The 21,754-nt window shown below is 43.6% G+C and overlaps 2 protein-coding genes across 4 annotated transcripts in view; one reads left to right on the forward strand and one right to left on the reverse strand.

Annotated features, from left to right (window-relative positions):
• Positions 1 to 6,849, forward strand: part of boc (BOC cell adhesion associated, oncogene regulated) — a 38,384-nt gene extending 31,535 nt beyond the window's left edge. The window contains exons 11-19 of the mRNA XM_042067833.1: positions 40 to 252; positions 1,174 to 1,355; positions 1,579 to 1,678; positions 1,989 to 2,111; positions 2,601 to 2,783; positions 3,299 to 3,501; positions 3,866 to 3,954; positions 4,521 to 4,675; positions 5,027 to 6,849. Coding sequence (XP_041923767.1) covers positions 40 to 252; positions 1,174 to 1,355; positions 1,579 to 1,678; positions 1,989 to 2,111; positions 2,601 to 2,783; positions 3,299 to 3,501; positions 3,866 to 3,954; positions 4,521 to 4,675; positions 5,027 to 5,175 — 1,397 coding nt within the window. The 3' untranslated portion in view covers positions 5,176 to 6,849. The remainder of the gene's footprint in view (positions 1 to 39; positions 253 to 1,173; positions 1,356 to 1,578; positions 1,679 to 1,988; positions 2,112 to 2,600; positions 2,784 to 3,298; positions 3,502 to 3,865; positions 3,955 to 4,520; positions 4,676 to 5,026) is intronic.
• A 1,144-nt stretch (positions 6,850 to 7,993) lies between these two features.
• On the reverse strand, positions 7,994 to 17,707 carry LOC121688328 (basic helix-loop-helix domain-containing protein USF3). Of its 3 annotated transcripts, none has more exons than XM_042067831.1 (7): positions 17,592 to 17,707; positions 16,435 to 16,548; positions 16,240 to 16,304; positions 15,935 to 15,975; positions 15,599 to 15,681; positions 15,378 to 15,474; positions 7,994 to 15,245 (listed from the first exon to the last, which is right to left on the reverse strand). In XM_042067831.1, exons 3-7 carry the CDS (start codon positions 16,284 to 16,286, stop codon positions 8,440 to 8,442), a joined length of 7,074 nt encoding a protein of 2,357 aa, XP_041923765.1. In that variant the 5' UTR covers positions 16,287 to 16,304; positions 16,435 to 16,548; positions 17,592 to 17,707; the 3' UTR covers positions 7,994 to 8,439. The 3 variants fall into 3 exon arrangements, with proteins under 3 accessions (XP_041923765.1, XP_041923766.1, XP_041923764.1); XM_042067832.1 differs by lacking the exon at positions 17,592 to 17,707 and adding an exon at positions 17,406 to 17,571 and having other exon boundaries at positions 15,935 to 15,972; XM_042067830.1 differs by lacking the exon at positions 17,592 to 17,707 and adding an exon at positions 17,406 to 17,571.
• Between the last annotated feature and the right edge of the window lie 4,047 nt (positions 17,708 to 21,754).

Genomic DNA, 21,754 nt, shown 5'->3' on the forward strand with positions numbered 1-21,754 from the left:
GATCGTGTTTCACACCTTGTCTCTCTCCAACCCCAAAAGCCCCGGAAGCCCCAGACCGACCTACCGTCTCCACGGCCACCGAGACATCGGCGTACGTGACGTGGATCCCCCGCGGCAACAGGGGCTTTCCCATCCAGTCATTTCGGGTAGAGTACAAGAGGCTGCGCAAGGCCGGAGACAATGAGTGGGACGTGGCGGTGGAGAACATCCCGCCCTCACGCCTCTCCGTGGAGGTCACCAACCTGGAGAAAGGTGAGCGCCCACGCATCCCAAACGACATGAGTGTATCATCAATATAGGCCCTATCAGGACCATCCAATAGGCTCTTTGCACGTACGGCTCATTTGTTTCCAGTGGAGCCAGGTGTGTTAGAACCTGCCGCTATTGTTCATGTAATTAGTGTCTACACGGACCCCATTGGATGTTGCACCTAGTAAATCAGCATGTTACGATAAAGAAGGATTTATGCTAGTTAAAATTTGTGTTATTGGGCAAACAAGATATTCAGTGTCGGAGTGGAGATGTTGGGAGCAGAATATAACAGAAGATGCCGTTACAACACAGTTAACACTCCACCGGAAACAAAGGGGCCGCATTGAGAGCCTTTTGTGCAAAGAGCCCATTGCAATTACCATGTTAAGTTATGGGAATGGGAGCCATACATATTGAACATGTCTCTGTGGAAGTCCCTAAACTGGGGAATGATGAATGCTGTCCTCAGTAACAGTTGGCTAGAAGTCCTCATTAACTACACTATGTTAATTGATAATAGCAACAATATTAATTATGGTAATAAAGAGAGAAAGACATTCCCATCTGTCTGTTTCTGCCTTCTGGGTTTCCCCATTTGTAGGAATAATAATTTGTAACTATTTACATCGGTGTGCTGTTGAAGAAAAACCATAACAGCTCTGTAATCACCACAAATGAAAGTGCAGATTACCTCAGGGCAAAGTCTATCCTGTCTTGATCTATACCACAAGCTTACCACAACAGTCAAAGTAATAATAAAATGTACCATTGCTTATACAGGCCGTAGGTGTAAGCACAGCTTTGTCTGTAGGCCATATCAGCTCATATCACCCAACCATGCATGCTGTGCTGAAGGTGCTCGTCTGTAAGACTCCCGTAAGACTCTGTTATGTCTTCTATAACCCATGTTCTCTTCTGCAGGAACCTCTTACAAGTTCCGAGTTCTAGCAGTAAATGTTCTAGGGGCGAGTCCCCCTAGTTCTCCCTCCAAGCCTTACACTGTAGTGGGCAGTGGCAAGTCCTCCAACCCACGGCCAGTGGATGGGCCCTACATCACTTACAACGAGGCCATCAATGAGACCACCATTATCCTCAAGTGGACGGTGAGGGCAATACACATTCTCTCTCTCTCTCTCTCTCTCTCTCTCTCTCTCTCTCTCTCTCTCTCTTTTGTGTGTGTGTGATTGTGTAAGAGAGTGAGTCAGGGTTTGGGGAAGTTATGTGCAATTATAATACATTCCAAATAGATAATAGTTGTAAAGTAATGACGATCACATTGTGTAAGAATGCCAGAAGTGACTGGTTTTCCGTCTTGCCTTACTGCAGTACGCACCAGTGAACAACACCCCCATCTATGGCTTCTATATCTACTACCGGCCCACCGACAGCGACAATGACAGTGACTACAAGAGAGATGTGGTGGAGGGTGAGTTTCTAAACTATATGTAGTCCATAGAGGTTCACTGTATGGGTGATATCACAAAGGTGAAGCTGGTAGTTATTCTGTGTTTTGCTATAAAGAACATGCTTTGTAGTTCATGCTGATTAGAAGATGCCCTTTTATGACATTTGCAGTTCAGTGAAAGTAACTGTAAAGTACTGTGCTGGTGCTGCTGGGACGCATAACTTTGACCTATTTTTTTTTACCTACCATACTTTGTCATGTGACTAAGAGAATTATTGTTGATTTACAAATTTAATGTTTAATGTTGTGTGTTGTTAATTTGTGTGTGCAGGTGACCGCTACTGGCATTCCATCACTGACCTACAGCCAGAGACTGCCTACGACATCAAGATGCAGTGCTACAACGAAGGTGGAGAGAGCGAGTTTGGGAACGTGGTCATCCTGGAGACGAAAGGTACTGACGGGCTCGTCTCCAGAGTCCAGACTTCACACAGTCACATTCTGCACTGCACTGTACTGAAAACACAAAAGGAAGGACAAACATACATACAACACAGGCATATTGTGAGATAACATGGGTATTCTGGCATTTGAGCATGTGACATTTAAACATCACAAACTATGCCTTATTACCTGGGCTGAGAAGGAGAATGTTGCTGTGTGTTTAAACCACAGTTATTCATGCTTGGAATTGTAGGCTTTTTGGAAAATATGTAATCATCATAATTTAGATGTCAAGTTAACACCACAGTCACGCATGGAGAGACAAAGTACACACACACATACACGCACACTTATCCACACAACTGTCAAAGTATAGTTTTAAACAAGCCTGTGGTAGCACTGAGCAAACAAGCACACACACACTTGCAGCTGACGGTCATCAAGCTTAAGAAAACCTCAAAAACGTGACCCCACCTTCCTCTCTCCTCTTCCTCCTCAGCTCGTCCTCACCAGCGCAGTCCTCCTCCCGAGACGGCCTCCCAGAGACCGGGACATTCCGGTGGTCCGGTGCCGCGCCCCGGTGACCTGCCCTACCTGATCGTGGGCCTGGTGCTGGGAGCCCTGGTCATCATCATAGTGGCCTTTATCCCCTTCTGCCTCTGGAGGGCGCTAACCAAACAGAGTAAGTTTCTCTAACCGGAGACATCCGTTTCAGGGCTGAGCTACACCAGGCGCGTAACTGAAGCGTTCCGTTCGCGTTGCGTCTGCTGCAACAATTAGCTTCCATTAGAATCAATGGAAGTAGCTACACCAGACATGACAGTGGGGCGTACGTTCGAAAAAAATAGACCATTCATCTAAAATGGATTTTACGCGTCGCGAACGGAACGCTTCAGTTACGCGCCTGGTGTAGCTCATACCTTAATCTCCATCCACAGGAGCCAGCACTTAGAGGACCGATGACAGATAAACATGTGTTGGACAGAAAAAACTGAAGCTGTGATTCTTCCTGTTGCTTTGAGAATAGCGATTTTTTTTTTAGTGGCCGATTTTTGCAGTTGGAGTAGTAGCCACTGGGCACGAGCATTGATACTGCAACTATTGCCCTTTTCTTTTGCTTTTTAATAGGCAGAACTAAAAAGGATTGTGTTTAAAATCTAAATGAGTTCTGACGATTCATTTTACTTTCTGTTGTAGAGCAAGCCACAGACCTGTGCTTTCCAGCAGTGGCGCCTCCAGTCTCCTCGTGCCAGTACACCATGGTGCCTCTACAGGGCATGGCACTGATGGGGCACTGCCCTCTGGACCCCCACTTGGCACCCACTCATACCATCTACCCCAACGGAGAATACATCCCCAATGGCAAAGTGCCCACCCACACCTTGCCAGGAATGCACCAGGTGAGTTTTAGCAGAGGGAGCGGTTAGATCCAGTGGAGGGTGTCTGGTTTGAGTAAAAGCATTGACCAAGTACTTTTAACCTTACCAATTGTGTCTAAAACACAAAACAAACAATGCTGGACTGGTGACACTGAGAACACCCTCCGCTTAATAGAACCAACTTGTGAAGGCCAACCAACATTTAAAAGACATTTTTCTGCTGATCTACAAAAAACATCTTCTTAATCGCTCACTCACTTATCGTGTTCCATGTAGAAGTCGAAAAACTTTAGATAACGCCATATGAACTTCAGGAAAGCTTGTTTATGAAGTCTGTGGGTTACCTTGGACATTGAGATGCTGATTCCTCATGTTTATGTTACAGGAGGAGGGTGATTGCGAGATGGAATGTGACACACTGCTTCCACAGTCACTACCCAATGGACATGCACCTGTTTATCACTATGCCAACGGGTATGTACACCCACTCTCTGGTTCACCCTGCTGTCATGCTGTCCTGGGTCTGGGATCTTTGGCTTACAGTATATGTCAGCTCTTAGACACCAGCCTTTGGCAGTTTGCAAGTATGCTGATAATAGGAGCACTTTTACTCCTATGTCATTTCTGATGGAAATGTGACATCCATACATGTATTTTGTCATGATCTAAAATTGGGAGACACATAAGTGAACTCCGTTGTTATTGGTAGATTGCAAATTTGGAGAGTGAGATATCAATGTCAACTATCAACTCTTGATATTGACTCATTTCTTTGCACAGTTTATGGATTGTCTTCTGTTTGTAATATATGGCTCTTGACAATGTTTGGATGCTGTGTTGGTATTTAATCTGAATTGTAAAGATAAAATATTATGTGTGTGTGTGTGTGTGTGTCTCTGTCTTCTGTCCCCTTGATATTTACTCATTCCTCTGCACGCTGTGAGCTCTTGACATTATTTGGAAACAGTGCAGGTATTTTAGTCAGTATTTACAGTAATCAAATAAAGCAATGTAATGTGTGTGTGTGTGTTATTCCCCAGTGGCCCTGTTCACCATGAGGAGGATGAATGCTGTATGCCTGACGACTCCACTCTGGAGCTCCTTCAGCCCCCTCAGACCCTGAGCTCCCAGCAGTCCCTGGAGCTGCAGCAGAGTCCCAGTGAGGCCACCACCCTGGAGGACGAGATCTTGGCAGGTATGACTGGGAATGACCAAGAACCAGCATAAGGGCTGGGACTGTACACATACAGTATCTGTGTGGTTGTAGAGGATGGTAGAATTTCATCTGAGATGGTGCTGAAAGACGGTTACTTTTGAGGTCGTGGGAGTGACCCATTTTAACATTGCATTTGAGTTTTCAGTTCAGTTTAACAATTCAGATTCAGACTGTAGTAATTTTGTATTGTGTAAAACAAAAGATCATATTAATATTTACCATTACAATCCAATTATATAAACTACATGCACATAATTGTATAGTATAAAATCCAAAATATAATCATTATCAAACTCTTACTTAAACATTATTTTTCTTATGCCCATGCAGACCTGCCAAGCTGTACTCTATCAATTCCAGTGGAGGAGACAAACACTACAATGCCGCTTGAAAATGAATTATTAACGGATATGATTAATACCAGACACAGTCTACAACAGCCAGACGAAAAAGGGACATGGAACACAGCGGATGGCTAAAACACTGTTACCACAAAACATCAAGAGAAAAGAGTATTTATTTTTATATAAGAGATGTATTTATATATTTATATGTTTGTAAATAGGACTGTGATTTTATGATGTATAGGTGAATTGTGTTTATATCATATATGTGTGTTATCACTCTTGGTCAACAAAGCCACCAGGACAAAGGGACTGACTGTAATCATGCCTGATAAATAGTCCTATCTGCCTTAAAAACAAGATGAAATGTGCAAGCGTTGTAGCATCTTATCATAACTGTATTCCTCCCTGGTACATGCTATGCTATCTATGCTACATGAAGTGGCCAGCTTGTGTTCTCATTTTAGAAGCAATTGTATAGCTGGTGTTCTCATTTTTGAAGCAGTTTTACAAAAGCTATGGGCTGGTTTTATTGCTGACCTTAAACAACATTCCACATTTTTCACTTATACTTTGGTTTATTGCTACAGTGCCGTCTCCGTTTTACAAAATGGTGGCTTGTGCTGTTGGTGTTTTGGAGATATTGTTTTATTTCTTACACAACATAAACAAACACAGAACACAGGCTCTCTGTTTTTAGTTGATTGGCAGGCATGCATTATCAAGCTGTACCCAGTCTATATACACTTAGATCTATTATGCTGGATGAAGAGTTGGAATGGTCACCTCTGTAAATTGTGGAATGTACATTTGATAAGCAGCTAAGAAAGGGGTCATTCTGAAGAAAAAAAAAACCTTTGTACTGTGGTTCACAAGGGCACGTCTCCATATCCCTTATCTTAAATGCCAGCCTGTATTTGAAGTGGTATCTCACAAAGGTCAATTGTCCAGTGAATGTAAATGTACTTATTTCAGCGGTCAGGGCATTTTATCTGTTAACTCAAGTGCACTGGAAGTCTTACTGAAATAGCTTCAGTTATAAGAGGGCTGCTTGTCGATAATCTTGGCAGTGTGGTGTGTTCTCCTGCTCTAGCTGTTGAAATCATTTCCAGCTGAGCATCACAAAACTCCTTAGATACGATCCTGTTAAAAAAGACTCAACCACAGAGTTACAGAGGAACTGCAGTTATGAATGTTCCCTCTGTGCAAATGCATTATGGCTGGCATCATGCTTAATGCTACTGTGTTCTGGAGTTGTGCACAGAAATGAATGCAACATATTATGTATTTTCACCATTAACAATCTATTAACAAATGTATGCAATGTACAAGCATCCTGCCTTTAGTAGAGTAGAGTATGATAAAAGAGAATATATTGTAGCTATTTATTTATTTTTCTTTAGCTGCCTGAAATATCACTGAATGGGAATCTGTCTGGAAACAAAACTTACCTACCTTTGAATAAGCTCATCTTACTGATAGGGATGGAGGTCAAGTTCACAGTTCTGCTGGACACCACCGCATTGTTTCACTAGAGACTGATTTGTTTCGGACAACACAACTTGCGCATCAGTATTAGTCTTCTCTCAAGGCAGTGCCCAGATGGCTTCTGACTGTGGAATGAAAGCTGTCCTAATCCGGGGCTGATCCGTTCTAGGGTCCACACTCTTATTGGAAGGGCAACTAGGCTTTATATGAAGGAGAGCCTGAAATCTATAACCCATTTCTTTTAGTGAAACAGTTTTTTATAGTGAAACACAGGCACTATTGAGCACTATTGCATGTAAATAAAGCTGAAGAAAAAACTCATTGCTTTGTGTTTGTGAGTGTGTGTGTCATTCATTATATTAACGTGCCACGAATAAAAGCACGAAAAAAGAAAGAAAGCATTAAGGTCAAATAATAACAGCTGTGCAACAGACAGTGCTTCAGAAATATGTCAGTCATAAGACCAGTAATGGATGAAAGATGCTGGAAAATATCCCACTGTGCTTATGAAATAGTCACGGTGGGATGATCCTAATGCAAAACATTCTTCAAGGGGGTGCAGCTAAATTATTTACTTATATAAAACAGCAGGCTGAACTAGATTTGACATAACCCATAACAAAAACCATAATGGTTTATGAAAGTGTTGTTATTACAACATTATTTTGCATTCTATTCCAACCGCATATAGCATTCAATCCTTTGTGAGGTTTATTCACATTATTAATAACATAAAATCCAAATTAAATTCATTCATTTCAAGATTCACACAAGTTCTCTCAATTATTACAGAGCTTAAGTTCTCACACACAGTGCAGGAATTGGATTTAACAACGTATAATTTCTGATAATTTCAGGCACAGTAATATTCCTTACTTGAATCTGTTGTTAGAGGTTCTAAGTTTGTATTGAGACAGCTAAAGGCTATGCAAACCATTTTTACTGTCCATTCTTATATGCAAAATGATCTATCCACATTAAGAGGGTCAAATACCAAAGGACATAGGGTTATACGAATTCATAAGAGGTTGGCAAACAAAATATCTCAAAGTATAATTTCAGGTGTGACTGCCATCTAGTGGTATGAACCGAGTCTGACCATAAATCATTTATAAATGGAAAGTCATTTTCATCCTGTGTACTTCTCTTTGTTTTATTCTTGTACTTGACAGAAATAGTAATATAAGTAATAATAATGATGTGATATATATTATATGTAATATATTTAGCTCCATACAAGTGACTGTACTACTGCATATTGACTGCTTAGTTTAAGATGTCACTCCATTTGTATACCTGGAATAAGCAGTCACCCCTGGTAGAAAAAAAGACATGTATAAGCTAAGCTTTATAAGAACTGTATAAAGCATGAAACTATGTTCCAAGATACAAGACTATTGACTATCACTATTTAGAAAAGAAAGAAATCAGCACAAAAGCTTTACTTAGAAAACCTTTAATAATCAACTTTGTATATTTACAAATATCTACAATGTGTTCTAGGAACTTAAATAAATAATCAAACTCATTCCTTGTGGATATTCTAATTTGCAAGAAAAACCTTAAACTCTTTTAGAAACAATAATAAAGAAAAGAATATTTGTACACAAAAACCTTTCAACATGAACAGAAAGAGATTTAAATCAACCAACATTACAGATGGAATAAAAATGTTCATAGCATTTCATGCCCTTGTATAACCCTGACTACCATGATATTAAATACCATGGTCATTACTCTGGTCATCACAAAAGTAGAACTCCTGTTACAGTATCAAACCATCTAGCTACAGGTGATTTCTGAAAAACTATATCTCTAAAAAGAATCCCTGTGAGGGACAGTATGATAACACCTGAAATACCCTTGAAATATTCTAGGTTTCGATTCATCACCAACAGTCTCAAGTGTTGTTTAGACAGCAGAGCTCCCATCATGCCCCAAAATATGACTGATGTTGTGGGCAGGGCGGTTGGTCTGTTTGCTAGAGTCTGTAGATGACGTATTGGCCAAAGAAAGCAACGGGGACATAGGCATTGACGAACCATCTGGTGGCATTGCTGTGGCAATTTCTGGGAATAGTGAGGTCAAATTGAAGTTCGGAAGGTGAGGGGTGATGCTTGAAGAGTTCCCGATGGGCATGGGAGGCATTTCTGGGAGCAGTGGAAAGCTGGCTTGAGCAAAGCCAACCGGTCGTGGTGGGGAGAGTATGGAACTAAAACGGTTATTGAGTGGAGCGGTGCTACTCTTGTCTGTACTTGGGCTTGTAAACATTTGGTTGGAGAAATACTGTATTGGGAGTTCACTTGGAAGGCTGGGATGAGCTGCAGGGGAATAGGAGGGGTAAAATGAGGGCAAGGTATTCTGAGGCTCCACAGGTAGAAGGGCTGGGGTGCGGGATGTACCAGACTGGCTAACAGGGGGGATGAAAGTAGAGTTTGCATTTATGGGTGGCGGTGGGTTCATGCTGCCGTCTGCGATGAAAGGGAAACTAGGAAAGTTCTGAGAGAGGTGCTGGTCAGACACCAGATTGTTTTCACTGCTAACCTGTGAGCTGTCGGGCATGAAGCGCACTATACTGCCCCTTCGCGTCTCAGCTCCTGTCTGTGGACGCCCAAGGATCACACCTCCAGTGGAAGGAAGTGTTAGGGAGCCCTCAGACTCAAACGGGTCTGAAGTTCTTACGGTTCCTGACCTTTGCCGTTCCCCTGGTCGAATCTTAGAACTTTGAGCCTCTTGTCCAATATGGCGGGTGCGTTGACTGACTGCCGACAGGGGTCTAGAAGGAGCGGAGTTTCTTCCTGGTTCAGTATTACTCTGAGGTGTTGGCAGATGGGGGAGTCCTGTCCTAACTCCTTGGCCATGCAAATTCCCACTAACCTGGGGTATGTGTCCCTTATTGCTTTCCCCAAGGCGCATTGCAGGAGCCTTTTGAGAAGAGGATAGACTAGGACTAGAAGCTTTGGCCTGCAAATCCCCAGCAGATGTTCCAGGCACACAGCTATATTCTATGCTAACAGGGGGGCAGCACTGTGATCTTTGATGTCCAGTTTGTTCAGGTAGATGTGGAGCCAGGAGACTTTGCATGAAGCTCTGGCAAGCCTCTTGCCCTACCCCAATCTGCATGCCCTGTGGCCCTGCATGAGTGCTTGAATAAGGCACGCGCGACCGGCCATCCCCTCCTGAACTTGGGCCCATTCGAAAGGTGCCTTGCACTTGAGGGCCCCGTTGCACTGGAGGTACAGTTTTATTGGCATCTCCTGCACGGGACACCTGCACCTCAAAATTGCCAAGTTGGTGGCTACTGCTCAGGGTCTTAAAAGGAGGGCATTCATTAATACGCTGGACATCAGCTGGCCCAGGGTGGTCAGGTGGCAGCCTATTTGCTGGGTTGTGGTTGATATTCCCTTTTCCCCGTTCCAAATAGCGCAAGTCTGGCTGATCTTGATTGTTACCACGTGGAGCCTGCAGGTGAAGCCCCATGCGCTGTTCGCCACTCGAGGACGACTTCCCAATGAGAGCCTCTGCTGAGTAGCTAGAAAGACGCTGGCGCTCGTGTCGTGAAGGAGCACACGTGAGGTCAGATGAACGAGATGCAGAGCTATTAGCCTGTGAGGTCAACTGCTGTTCCAGACTCCGAGAACCCATGAGTCTTTGGACAGTGTTGTGGTCCTGCCCACTCTGACACTCCTGCTGCCCCATATGACTGTTCTGATGAGTCCTCGGGCCTGTTGGCTGGGCCTCGCATGTCTTCTCCTGCAGTCGTCCCCCAAAGTGCTGCTGCTGAATCTGCTGTTGAAGGTGTTGGTGGCGTGAGTGAGAACTCTGCTGCTGAATTTGCTGCTGCTGCTGTTGATGTGGCTGTGGTTGTTGGTGTTGGGCCTGCTGGAGTTGCTGGGATTGCTGCTGCTGTTGTTGGTGATGATGTTGCTGTTGATGCTGCTGCAACTGCTGTTGTTGATGCTGCTGATGTGCTTGTTGCTGCTGTTGCTGATGTGCTTGCTGTTGCTGCTGCTGCTGCTGCTGTTGTTGTTGGTGCTGCTGCTGTTGATGCTGTTGATGTTGCTGAGATGGCGGATGCTGCTGTAACCCGCTCTTCTCCAAATGATGCTGTTTCTGCTGCATACCAACAGGGGGTCCTGTCTGACCCCCACGGACCATCCCCCTCTTTTTGTGGACATGCTGATCCTGCTGCATCGTTCTTTGATGGATATTGTGCAGCTGACCCTGTGTGTTGTCAGATTGTGTGAGATGATGTTGTAGCTGATACAGGTGATGTCTCTGCTGCTCTTGCTGCTGATGCTTCAGGTAAGGGTTTCCTCCTATGTGTTGCTGTGATTGGGCACTATTCTGGGAGTGACTGGGCTGAAGATGCACTACACCAGGCTGATTGGGTTCTTGAGAGAGTACCTGAGAGGTGCAATGGCCATCGGTTGGTCTCAATACTGTGCTCATGAAGCCATTGCTGGAAAAAAGTGAGCTCTCTGGGTTGATTCGAGTCATGACGGCTGAAGAGATTGGGGTCATTTGACCAATAATCATTTGGGAGTGATCTGCAGTCTTGACATCCATGCGTCCGACATTACCAGGCGGGCAGCCTTTGGGACGTTTGTTACTTGGTAACATCACATCGTCCTGGGCTGGACGCTTCGGTAGCTCCTTCAGATGTCTTTCTGCTACACCACCACCATGTGGACGCATGTTCTTGAGGGGTGTGTACTCATTCAGCTGTCCAGATACTGAACAGTTTGGAAGAACGGGGGTGGATGGTTGGGACACCAAGTTAGCAGGGCCTCCTGGTGAGGGAACCGAGGCTTGCTGGGCCAGACTGGGAGACCCAGGATAAGGCTGACTGGAACTGGGACGTATTAAATTGTTGACATTAAGACTACCAACTGAAGCGGACTGAGACTGTGAATAAGCCACACTGTGAGGTGGTCTATTTGGCCGGCTTGTTGTTCCTTCCACTGGTGGACATCTGACAGAGCTTTGGGAAGAGGTTTTTATCAAGGGCAGATCCAGGTGTTTGCTTGGCTTGAACTGCTGCTCTGGGTTCCTTTCTTTGCTGTTGGGGGCTTGCTGGGATTTGGGTAGATCCCAAGCGGTAACCAACGCTAGTATCTCTGCCTGCTCAGGTGTGAAACTGAATGTTCCAAAGCTGTTAGACGAAGCACTTGTACTGTGGCCAGTAGGAAGCATGGAGGCAACTGAAAACCCTCTACCACCAGCTGAGAGTGGCAAATCTGTCTGGCTATTTGAAATAAGGGGCTGTTCCAAAGAATCCTGCTCTAATGCATACACCTCTTGAGGGTGGGAAGAGTCTTTCCTTGGGCATCTATCAGTCAGCAAATGACCTTTCTCAATAGATACAAGCGCTTTCTCCTTTCTTGAGTCAAGTTTCAATTCAGCAGAACTCATCTGTGTAGAGGGTAGAGGAGCCAAACTTACTTCCTGAGGTTGGCTCCGAGATCCACTTGTGTTATCTCGTTTCCTAGGCTCAGGGGGTTGCATCTGGCTGGCTGTGGCTGATGGGGTTGACTGCAATGAAGGCTCAGCACAAGATGTTTGAATTGGAGGCAAAGTAGAAGAACGGCAAATCTGTGAGGAATCCAGTAAATTTGCAGTTTTATGACACTGTAAAGGTGGCTGATTTGACTGTACAGAAATCGCTGGTCTGCTTGGAGCAGAGGTGTGAATTGTAGGAATGGGAGTAACCATTACACCACTGGAAGGTACAACTGTTGATTTACTATGAGTGGAACCAACACAGGTAACTAATGCTGTAGTCTCCATTGAGCTATAGCTTGTTGCTGAAGGTATACTGGGCACAGAAAGGCCAACACAAACTGTTTTAGTCTGAGGGGATTCTCTGCTCACAGGCTGAACACTGACTGCTGAACATAGAGGCTTCACAATGGAGTCAACGCAAGAGACTGCAGTTGTGTCTTTTGTCATCAGCACACCATTGTCTATTGATGTATTCAAAGAACATGAATTTGTTGCAGCAGCAGATCTGCTCAGTTTGGCCGTTTGTTTAGACACAGGTATTGTTTCCTGTGTAAAACTAATGGATGTGGCCATCGTTCTACTTGGAGCAGAGCTGACTGGTGTTGCTGATGGGACACTCAATGTGGTGCTAACACCATTACAGTTAGTAACTGGAGAAGCAACTGTTGACTTATCCAGTGTAGACTGGATACTGGTTACCGTTACCACAGCTTCTGAAACAGCAACACTGATTGATGGGGTGTTCTGAGAAGAACTGGCACTTGTACTTAAAACTCCACTTGCTGTGAGATTTACTCTAGTGACAGGTGACTTCATCACAGTAGGACTGTTTTTGGTGACTGCTGTTGTGGTCTGCACAGTGTTCGTACAACTGACAGTGACTGTCCTCTTAGAGCTTGAAGATGTTTTTGGAGCAATTACAGCAGTAGTGGACTGCTTTAGAAGCTGGACTGAATCAAATGGCTTAGTCTGCGGTGTTGTGGGCTTGGCTGCAATTGGGAGAAGACACCGTCCCAGTTTGAGGTCTTTACTTCTAGCAGATTTAGGTTTCCTACCTGGTTTCCTGCAAGGTCCTATTTTTTTCACAGGCCCTTTGACTTCACTACTCACTTGCTTGGGTTGTGCAGGTGTTTCTGTGGAAGTGGGAGCCATTGTCCCAGAGCTATTGACAGCTAAATTAGTGGTAGGCAAGTTATGCTGCACAACTGCATGTGACGGTGGAGCAATGGTGTGCACTTGGACAATACTTTGACTAGTAACCTGTGAGTCGGTCTGGTTAAGGCTTGTAAGTGAGCCCAAGCTGTGGACAGTGAGACTACCGCTCTGTTCTTCACCAGAAGATGTTTGACTAATCTGTTGGGGAACTGGTGCAGCCAGACCACTCCCTTTGTCAGGCGATTGCACTGGTTGCAAAACAAATACTTGTCCATTCATAGAGATGGTCTGAGGGGCCTGTGATGAAAGCTGTGGAAGAATATGTACCAACTGTTTGCCTGAAACCGCCTGGTTATTGTTAACAGAAAGTGCGTTGGAAGTTGTAATATTGCCAGGTAATACAGGCATTGCAGCAGGAACTACTGTCTGGGGGGTTTGTGGTGTCTGAGGCGTCTGATTAGGTGCCTGAATAATAACAATGTGTTGGCAAGGTGTCTGGGTAGTCTGGCTGCTCAGATCCTCCCTCATCACTTGTTGGGCTGTACAGGAACCAGCCTGCTGCAAGATAACAACATTTGGATTATTGTTTTGTTGCACAGGGACTGCAGCAACCGTTGTTCCAGCAGGATTAACCTGCAAAACTTGCATGGTCTGAAGCATAGGCACCACAGCAGCTTGCCGCTGATTAAGGCCTGGCTGCGCTTGGGGCACTATTGCTGACTGTGGCTGAGCAACAACCGAGGGCTGAGGCTGGGATAATAGAGCTGGCTGGGGTTGTGGTGGTGCGACAGACTGTTGCTGAGATATTACAGCAGATTGAGGCATCACTGCCAACTGAGGCTGGGGAAGTAAGGCTGGCTGCGGTTTAGTCTGGGGTAGCAGAACTGGCTTGGGCTGGCCTACGGATATTAGAGCTGGCTGCGGCTGAGCTACAGGTTGCATGGTTGGCTGAGACAGTACAGTTACTTGTGAATGAGGCCCCAATGTTGATTGGGGTAAGAGGACAGGCTGACCCTGGGAAACACTGACTGGGTGAGTTAACAATGTTGATTGGGGCAAAATGGCTGACTGGGGCTGAAGCTGTGGCTGTTGCTGCTGTGAAGGCTGGAGTGGGAGAGATGTAGAGAAAGCAACTTGTGGCATGGCAACAGCTTGTTGTTGGATCTGAATTGTTGTGGGCTGGGTTGATGGTTTCACACCAACAGAGCACACAGAAAACTGCTGCGGGCCAGCACTGTTGCCGCCATTGCTGACTGAAGTTGGCAATGACTGACAGACTGGTTGCACCGTGTTCCCTGCTAGATGCAATGTTGTCCATGTTGTCTGAGTATTCCCTGCAGCACTGAGGAGATTTGAACTAGACGGTAAAGTTTGATTGGAAGAGGTGACCATTACCGCAACATCCGGGGCCAGCAGTCTGCTGTCTGCACCTCGAGAGAGATGGGTTACACCTTGCCTTGGGAAGACAGTGGAGATGGTTCCAGACGTAAGGGTAGGGGCAGGAGAGACTGGCAGGGGTTGCTGAGGCAAGTGGGCAGTGATTGCAGGTTGTGGGCACAGGCTCTGAAAAGTGATGTAGTTCACAGGGGGAGGCAATTTCGGAGCAACTGGGGCCACTGCTGCAGGCTGTTCAACTACTGCGAGTCCAATCCTGGTCACAGCAGGAATAAGGGTCGCTACAGGTATATGTTGTGGAGTGGAGGATGGTATGACATCATGGACTGGTGCTCCATTGTGGACAACTGGTCTAACATCACAGGCACGTTCCACAATCACAGCAGTCTCAGGCTGTTTGTCTTGCTGTGGGATAAGATTTTGTTGACCAGGCTGTTTACTAGAGGGGGAGGTGGTATTTCCACTGGAATAGACAATGATTCCCTTGGACAGCAGATGAGTTGGTGTTACTTTAGCTACTTTCGCACTACGCTGCTTGCCCTTCCAGTGAATTGTTGGGTCATCAAGGAAGTTAATGCCATTGGCTTTGAGCAGCTCAAGGTAATGAGCACTTTCCTTGCGCAGATCCTCAACTTGCCGTCGCAGTCGCTTTATTTCTTCCGCTGCACAAGCACAAGTGAATATGGAATTAGAGAAACATTTTTTTATATTGCAAGACACCCTTTGTAAGAAACATACAGCAAGTGATCAAAGGAAAAAAGGACTGTGCAAAGGCAGGCCAAAACACATTTTACCTTGCCCCTTGTCACCACCAGTGAGAAGCATTTCATCACTCTGTTGCTTCAGTTCTGTTATATAACGGTGAGCTTCGCTTAGGATCATGTTTTTGCTCTTCAGGGAAAGAAATAGAAAAAGACAATTAGATATTCTGCCGCAGTCAACACAAGCTAACAATTTGATATGGGATTGAATGAAGTGTGATATCCGAGCAAGTAATCTGTATTAGACATTCCACCTGTTTAAGAGCTGGGGAGCAAGGCAATAGGTCTCCAATGCGGTTGATGCCGGCATTGATTTTCTCTTTACGGTGTCTTTCAACTGTGAACAGATTGCATACTTAGATATAGCTCTCGTGCTTGACTACATCACAACATGAACATATACAGTACCCTCCAAATGTATTGCCATCCCTGTTAAAGATTAGTTGAAAGAGGTCTAACAAATAAATCTTGTCATTTTATCTTTGTTGCCAAAACATGATTTCTTTAAACCTCTTTTTACTCATCTTTACAAAAGATGCCAATAGATGTGAGAGGGCTGTACATAAAAACACCAGAGATAAATCGCTCACCTGCATTATGACTCTCCTTGTTTTTGTTTTTCTTCCTCCTACTTAGACAACAAAACTAGGTATTAGTAATGAAAACCTCTAGTATGAATGTCAACTTTCATCAATATTATTTCGTATCTATAGAGCTGAAGACTGTGTTCCCATATTTTGCCTTTTGTCTGGTTTCCAAAAAAATAAATATTTTGCATTCCTAATTTCAGTCATCATTTCACAATAACAGGACAACTGGCCATTCAGTAAGTTACCTCTTAAAAGGAACTGAAACGCTTACAACATATGATATAACTGTATTAACCACTACATACCTTGGAGATTTGTGGACCGGGGTCTGACTTTGTGTTATCTCTGGCATCCTGACACTTTTTCAGGCCTGTAAAACCACATGTGCCAAAAGATTTTGAAAAAATATAAAGACACATGAATGATAACAACTAGAACAGAGATGTCAATTTTACAAAATGTTTGGATGAAAGGCAATTATCTAGGACAACGTAGCCTACCTCCCCGTTACGGCTGACACCAGCCAGGGGGTTCTTCCCAACAAACGTGCCAGGTTAACACACTTTCAGACACTTCCGCAACTCTTGCAATACACCAACTTCAGCAGAGGAGTTCTTCAATGAGACAACGTTAGGTTAGGATAATTACCTGACCAATTACCTTTGTCAACAAGGCAAGACACACTTAGTCATCGTCATCCACTTGGTAATAGTTAGTGAGCTTACCAAGTTGACAGCACAATTAGTTATTCCAAGTCATGTTCAAAAACAGTCTGGTTAATTCCTGATGTGCAATTTAATTACATAAACTATACGGTCTAACGTTAGCTATCAAATCCTACCACACATCCGCTAGACGTGTTTTACTTTTATTATTCGTTACCACCACTATTAGCTAGCCGTATCAATATAACCATATCTATTTTCCAAAGGCAGCAGATAATGCATGCGTGCCATATTTAGGTCAACTTGTTATATTACCTTTCTGAGTGTTACGACCAGGCAGAGTGAACATTACTGATGATGTAGGAGATCAGAAAGCAAATGTGTATGATGATCATCTGAAGTTAGCTATCGCCATTATCCAACTTAGCTACGTTAGCTAACCACCAATCTGGACAACGTTAACGTTAGATAGCAGCTAAAAGACAGTCTTAACATCACACATTTAACAGTGAAATGTGAGCTCCAATAGTTAATACATGTTCTAATCAAGTCATTTAATAAACAGGAGTATTTTGTGGTTAACAGCTTACATTTGTAAACAATGTCTGGTTACATACCCATCACTAGGAAAGGTTTGTAGCTCAGTTGGTTTGCTATACACGGTCATTAACGTTCGGTTAATTCTAGCTAACGAGGTAGATTATAGGTTACTATATTACTAGGCAAATGTCACACTGAGTGCATTTAGTAAAAACGTTAAGAGTTATCTACACATAGTACAGTCCCCTGTTGTACCTTCGACTCACAATTAGCAAAGCACTCTGCTATCGAATGTTAGCGTAGTAGTTAGCTTCCTCTGTTTGCTTTGCACGCAGCAATCCAGCTAGCAAGGTTTGCATTGTTGGCTCGCTGTGTTGGCAAAACAATACATTAAGAACTCTTATGGATATTCCGTAAGGCTTAACAACACTTTAATGTTGTCCTCAGCTTACCTGTAGCCTCTCCATTTTTGGACCAAGCCTGTCAAAACTTTAGCTTGACAAAGAGCTGTCCTCTCAACCTAACATTCTGAGAGGGAGTTTTCCAATCACAACGTGGAACACCAAGGGGTAAACCAATCACAGCGGGCACACCTCAGGTAGGGGTCTACTACATTGAAGCTAGTGATTTAATGCGAGCCCCCAATAATACTGTGTACATATACGTGCACAGTAATTACAGTGCATGAAAATGCACTGTACTGTTCTTCCTAGGCTTCTTCTTATTCTTATTATAGAGCTCCAGAAAAGATAAAATTCTTCAAAGAAAGGAAAAAAACATCTACTTTTAAACTATCATTAAACTATCTATCTATTAAACTAGCTGTCTATCAACAACTTTTAAACTATCTACATTCAACTTTTAAACGGTCTATTTTTAAACTATCAACTTTTATTAAGCTATGCAACCACCATCTATCCTAGCATCACCGTAGTAGTACTCTGTATTATTAGTCTTATAGCGAATTAGCCTAGAAAAGGGTCAAAGGTGGAAGTAAATACAGCAAAAGCATATTTGGTATCATTTGAATCGTAATTTTCTGTAGATTAAGAATTTGTGGTGCCTACAGCGCAGATTTGTACCAAAAAAAATATATAGGGCTTTGAATGGAGCATGGCACAATTTTTTTGTTGTTGTCAAAAACGTATGTTAGTACATCTTGATATTAGTTGATATCTCTTAAGCCAATTGAAAGATATTCATCAAACTTGGTCTACTTACCCACTATAAGTTGTCAAAGAGTTGGCAAGACAATTTAGGTCTTGAGGTCAAAGGTCAAGGTTACAAGGGGTCACACAAATAACTCACATGCAGTATTTGGTTCATATCTCCAAAGCAGACTGATGGATCTTCATTAACTCTAGTACATTTATTGTCTATACAAGTTAGATGAACTTAGGGACTCAGGGCCATGGGGTCAAAGGTTAAGGTCAGTTTCATCCCCTGACAAGGTTATAGACGGTGAGACATGCTAATCAACATGCCATGTTCAATTCAATTACTGTATATATAGCATTTTTACATAATTTAGCATATAGACTTGGTTGTTTTTGACATGGGGAGTTCCTACAGTACGAGTTCATGAGTTCAATACTCCTCCTTTGTATAAGAATCAAGATTCTGATTGCAATTACTGTTGGCAAATGTGCTTAGTTACATAGCAGTGAAATACTTCCACTAGCATAGTCATGACCTGACCAATCTCTTTCAATATTGTCCATGCAGTCCTTTCCACAGTACAAGCAGTGCTACTTCCAGCTGTAAATTATAGCTTTCTGTGCTGTGCTGCTATGACTGTTAACTGTGGCTCTTGCTATTTTTCCCTTCATGGACAAGGTGTTGTCCACTTTCTCCTGGCAATTTCTGTAACCCTGAAGACTAGCATTGTCTTAAAGGTTTTGATGTTAGTAATGTGGCATGTCCGTTGTTATCTGTTCAGTTGAAGTTACGGGTGGGCAAAAAATAATATCTAAATATTTTGGAAGATTTTGACGGTAGATATCAATAATATAATTAAATACGAATTTGTCAATCTCTTAAAGGGACACCAGGCAACGTTTTCGTGTTAATTAATCATCTTCGTAAATTTTATTTCTGAAAGATGAGACTGTTGTAAGAAGCAATATTTTCCCCTGGGATGAATATCAGTATTTAGTTGTGCTCAGTACTGTCTTGATTCATTATTTTCCATTTCACTGCAATGGATGATGAGACAGCACTTGAAGAGGAACTTGGCATATGCGCAGATCTTTGCGTTATCTGCCAATGTGGAGGTGAGTCGTCATCTTGTTAACAGATTTGTTCCGCCTAGCTTCACTCACATCCATCTGGGACCTCTTCCATTGAGAGTGATTTCTGCAACCGACTTTACGGTTCAGCCAATCAGGACGCAGGGTGGGAGTTTCATAGATGTGACATAGCGTAGAAGCGACCATAGACATAATATACATAGACGCCGCATCGACCGCTGCTCCCTACTAGCGCTGACGAGATTTGGAGCCGCCATCTTGGACCGGTCATCCACTCCACTCAGTGTAATCTGTTTGGCCGGTGCAATGAGCTGTCAGCACACTTAATTAATCATATCTCACTGAATACCGAACAGATTTTCACGCGGTTGTTTTTGCTGCAAAGGTCATACATGTAGCTATGATACAGGCCACATTGTTCGAAAATACAAAATACAACCAATAGTACGGTAATGTTAAATCTTACTTGTGAAAAGTAAATCCCCCGAGTATGGTCCGCCGATTTGAGCAGGAACATGCTGCACAGTGCTGTCATCTTGTGTTTTCTGCTGCAACGCAATGAGGAGTATGACCGGTCCAAGATGGCGGCCGCATTTCTTGTTTCCAGCAGCCAATGCGGCGTCTATGTATATTATGTCTATGGAAGCGACTGTGAGATTGTTATTAGCGTCACGGGTTGGCTTCGATGTGAGTGGTTGAAGTACCACGTCAATAGATGACGGACAAATGACTTATTCAATCATATGCAAGCATTTTTTGATTAGGCCCAGCCTTCTGAAGCAACACTTTAATGGATCGGTTCCAGATGGATGAGTGGAGCTAGGCGGAGCGAAATTCATCTGGTTAGGGTCAGGTTATCATCTTGTAGCACTGGCTTGCAAAAGCTGATTTACTATAGCATTGCTATAGGCAACAACACATTTTTAAAGGGTTGTTCAGGATATTGGACAAAGGACCTCATTTCCAAGTTAGCATGTGTGATATTTATCAGTGGAGACCGTTTTCAACACGTTTCATCCAGTCCTTCTAGTTGTAGAGTTTGCAGGTGCTAAGCTAGCGCAAGTAATCAGTATGTTAGCCTGCCACTAAAAACAGTCTTACTCCACAGTACACCCAGGCAAATACATTATAACGGCAGACAAATAAATTATAACGGCAGACTGTCGATGTAAATGTCTGTGTGTTGATAGTTTTATATTTCTAACATTATTCTATCCTTGCATTTCAATGATTGCATAACATTTTGAGGGACTAGTTTCTTAGCAGTGGTTAGTAGTACTGCGTCGAAAAGTAAACAGAGAAGCGCACTCCAATCAGGATACTGTCGTGGAAAATGTCTACCCTGGAAATCCAGAGTTCTCGCGAGAGCACAATGGAATGAGCAATGATGCAGGTTACTTTTACCCCTTGCATCCCGGGGAACCAATCAAATCGGCGTATCTGATATATGCGGGCCAGAGGCGAGGTAAACTGATGATGACAGCGCTGCAACGTTGGAGGTCAGTAAACATTGGTCATAGTGTTATCCAATTGTGTCGAAGTCCGGAATCATTCAGAGTAAACATTGGTCTAGTGTTATCCAATTGCATGCAGTGAGATTTTCAAATGCATGCTTGGTGCTGCCCCTCGAGTTGGGCCATTACATTGTTCGTGGCCAGACCCTTAATCTATCTAGATTACCAGGGTCTGGATTTTCCAGGCTAGAAAATGTCCACTTCCAAATCCAATTGTCCACTTAACAATTACCACTTGACTATTTAGTAATTTAGCACTCTGGAACAAGGCGTCCGAAGGAGACAATGTAGATAGAAGATTTTCCGAAGACTGTTGATCTTTATTCACCGTATTCCAATGATAGTACAGCCCACCCATCAAAGCAATAGGGAGGAGATGTCATCAGCTGGGGCCCCCGACAAGATCTCCCCTACGGATGGCTATACTGTACACTATATTTTATACTCCTCAGCCCTTGAGAAGTGCCACCCTCTCATGCCATCTCCATCAACACCCTTCACCAATCAGTACCAAGCAGGGTCGCTTACATTGGTGGAAACCATCTTCCCATCATGCATAAAACTATATGCAAACCTATGTAATGCAAAGGTAACATATGTAAAATAGTGTAACCCTAAGTTTTTCTGGTTCCTTCCAGTTTGGTGAAATAAGGCCTTCTTATCTTATTCTCTTCCTAGCTGGACAGGCCCTAACTCATAAGGCACAGTGGCCTCCTCATCCTTGTCCTGTCCAGTCTTCACCAGCTTGATAACACCCCCTCTCCCTTAACCATGTAAGGAGGAGATCCTCTCATCCTGGTACCCCCAGTACTTTTCCACTCACCCCACTCTTCTGACAGTTGGTCTGGCCTA

This window comes from Alosa sapidissima, chromosome 17 (genome assembly GCF_018492685.1).
Source record: "Alosa sapidissima isolate fAloSap1 chromosome 17, fAloSap1.pri, whole genome shotgun sequence".
Lineage (NCBI taxonomy): Eukaryota > Metazoa > Chordata > Actinopteri > Clupeiformes > Clupeidae > Alosa > Alosa sapidissima.

Coding starts and splice junctions, on each gene's coding strand:
- LOC121688328 (XM_042067831.1), bottom strand. CDS start 16,286: ATGCCAGAGATAACACAAAGTCAGACCCCGGTCCACAAATCTCCAAG. Junction 15,682..15,934: donor CAAGGAGAGTCATAATGCAG/GTGAGCGATTTA, acceptor ATCTGTTCACAG/TTGAAAGACACCGTAAAGAG. Junction 15,246..15,377: donor TGGTGGTGACAAGGGGCAAG/GTAAAATGTGTT, acceptor GTGCTTGTGCAG/CGGAAGAAATAAAGCGACTG.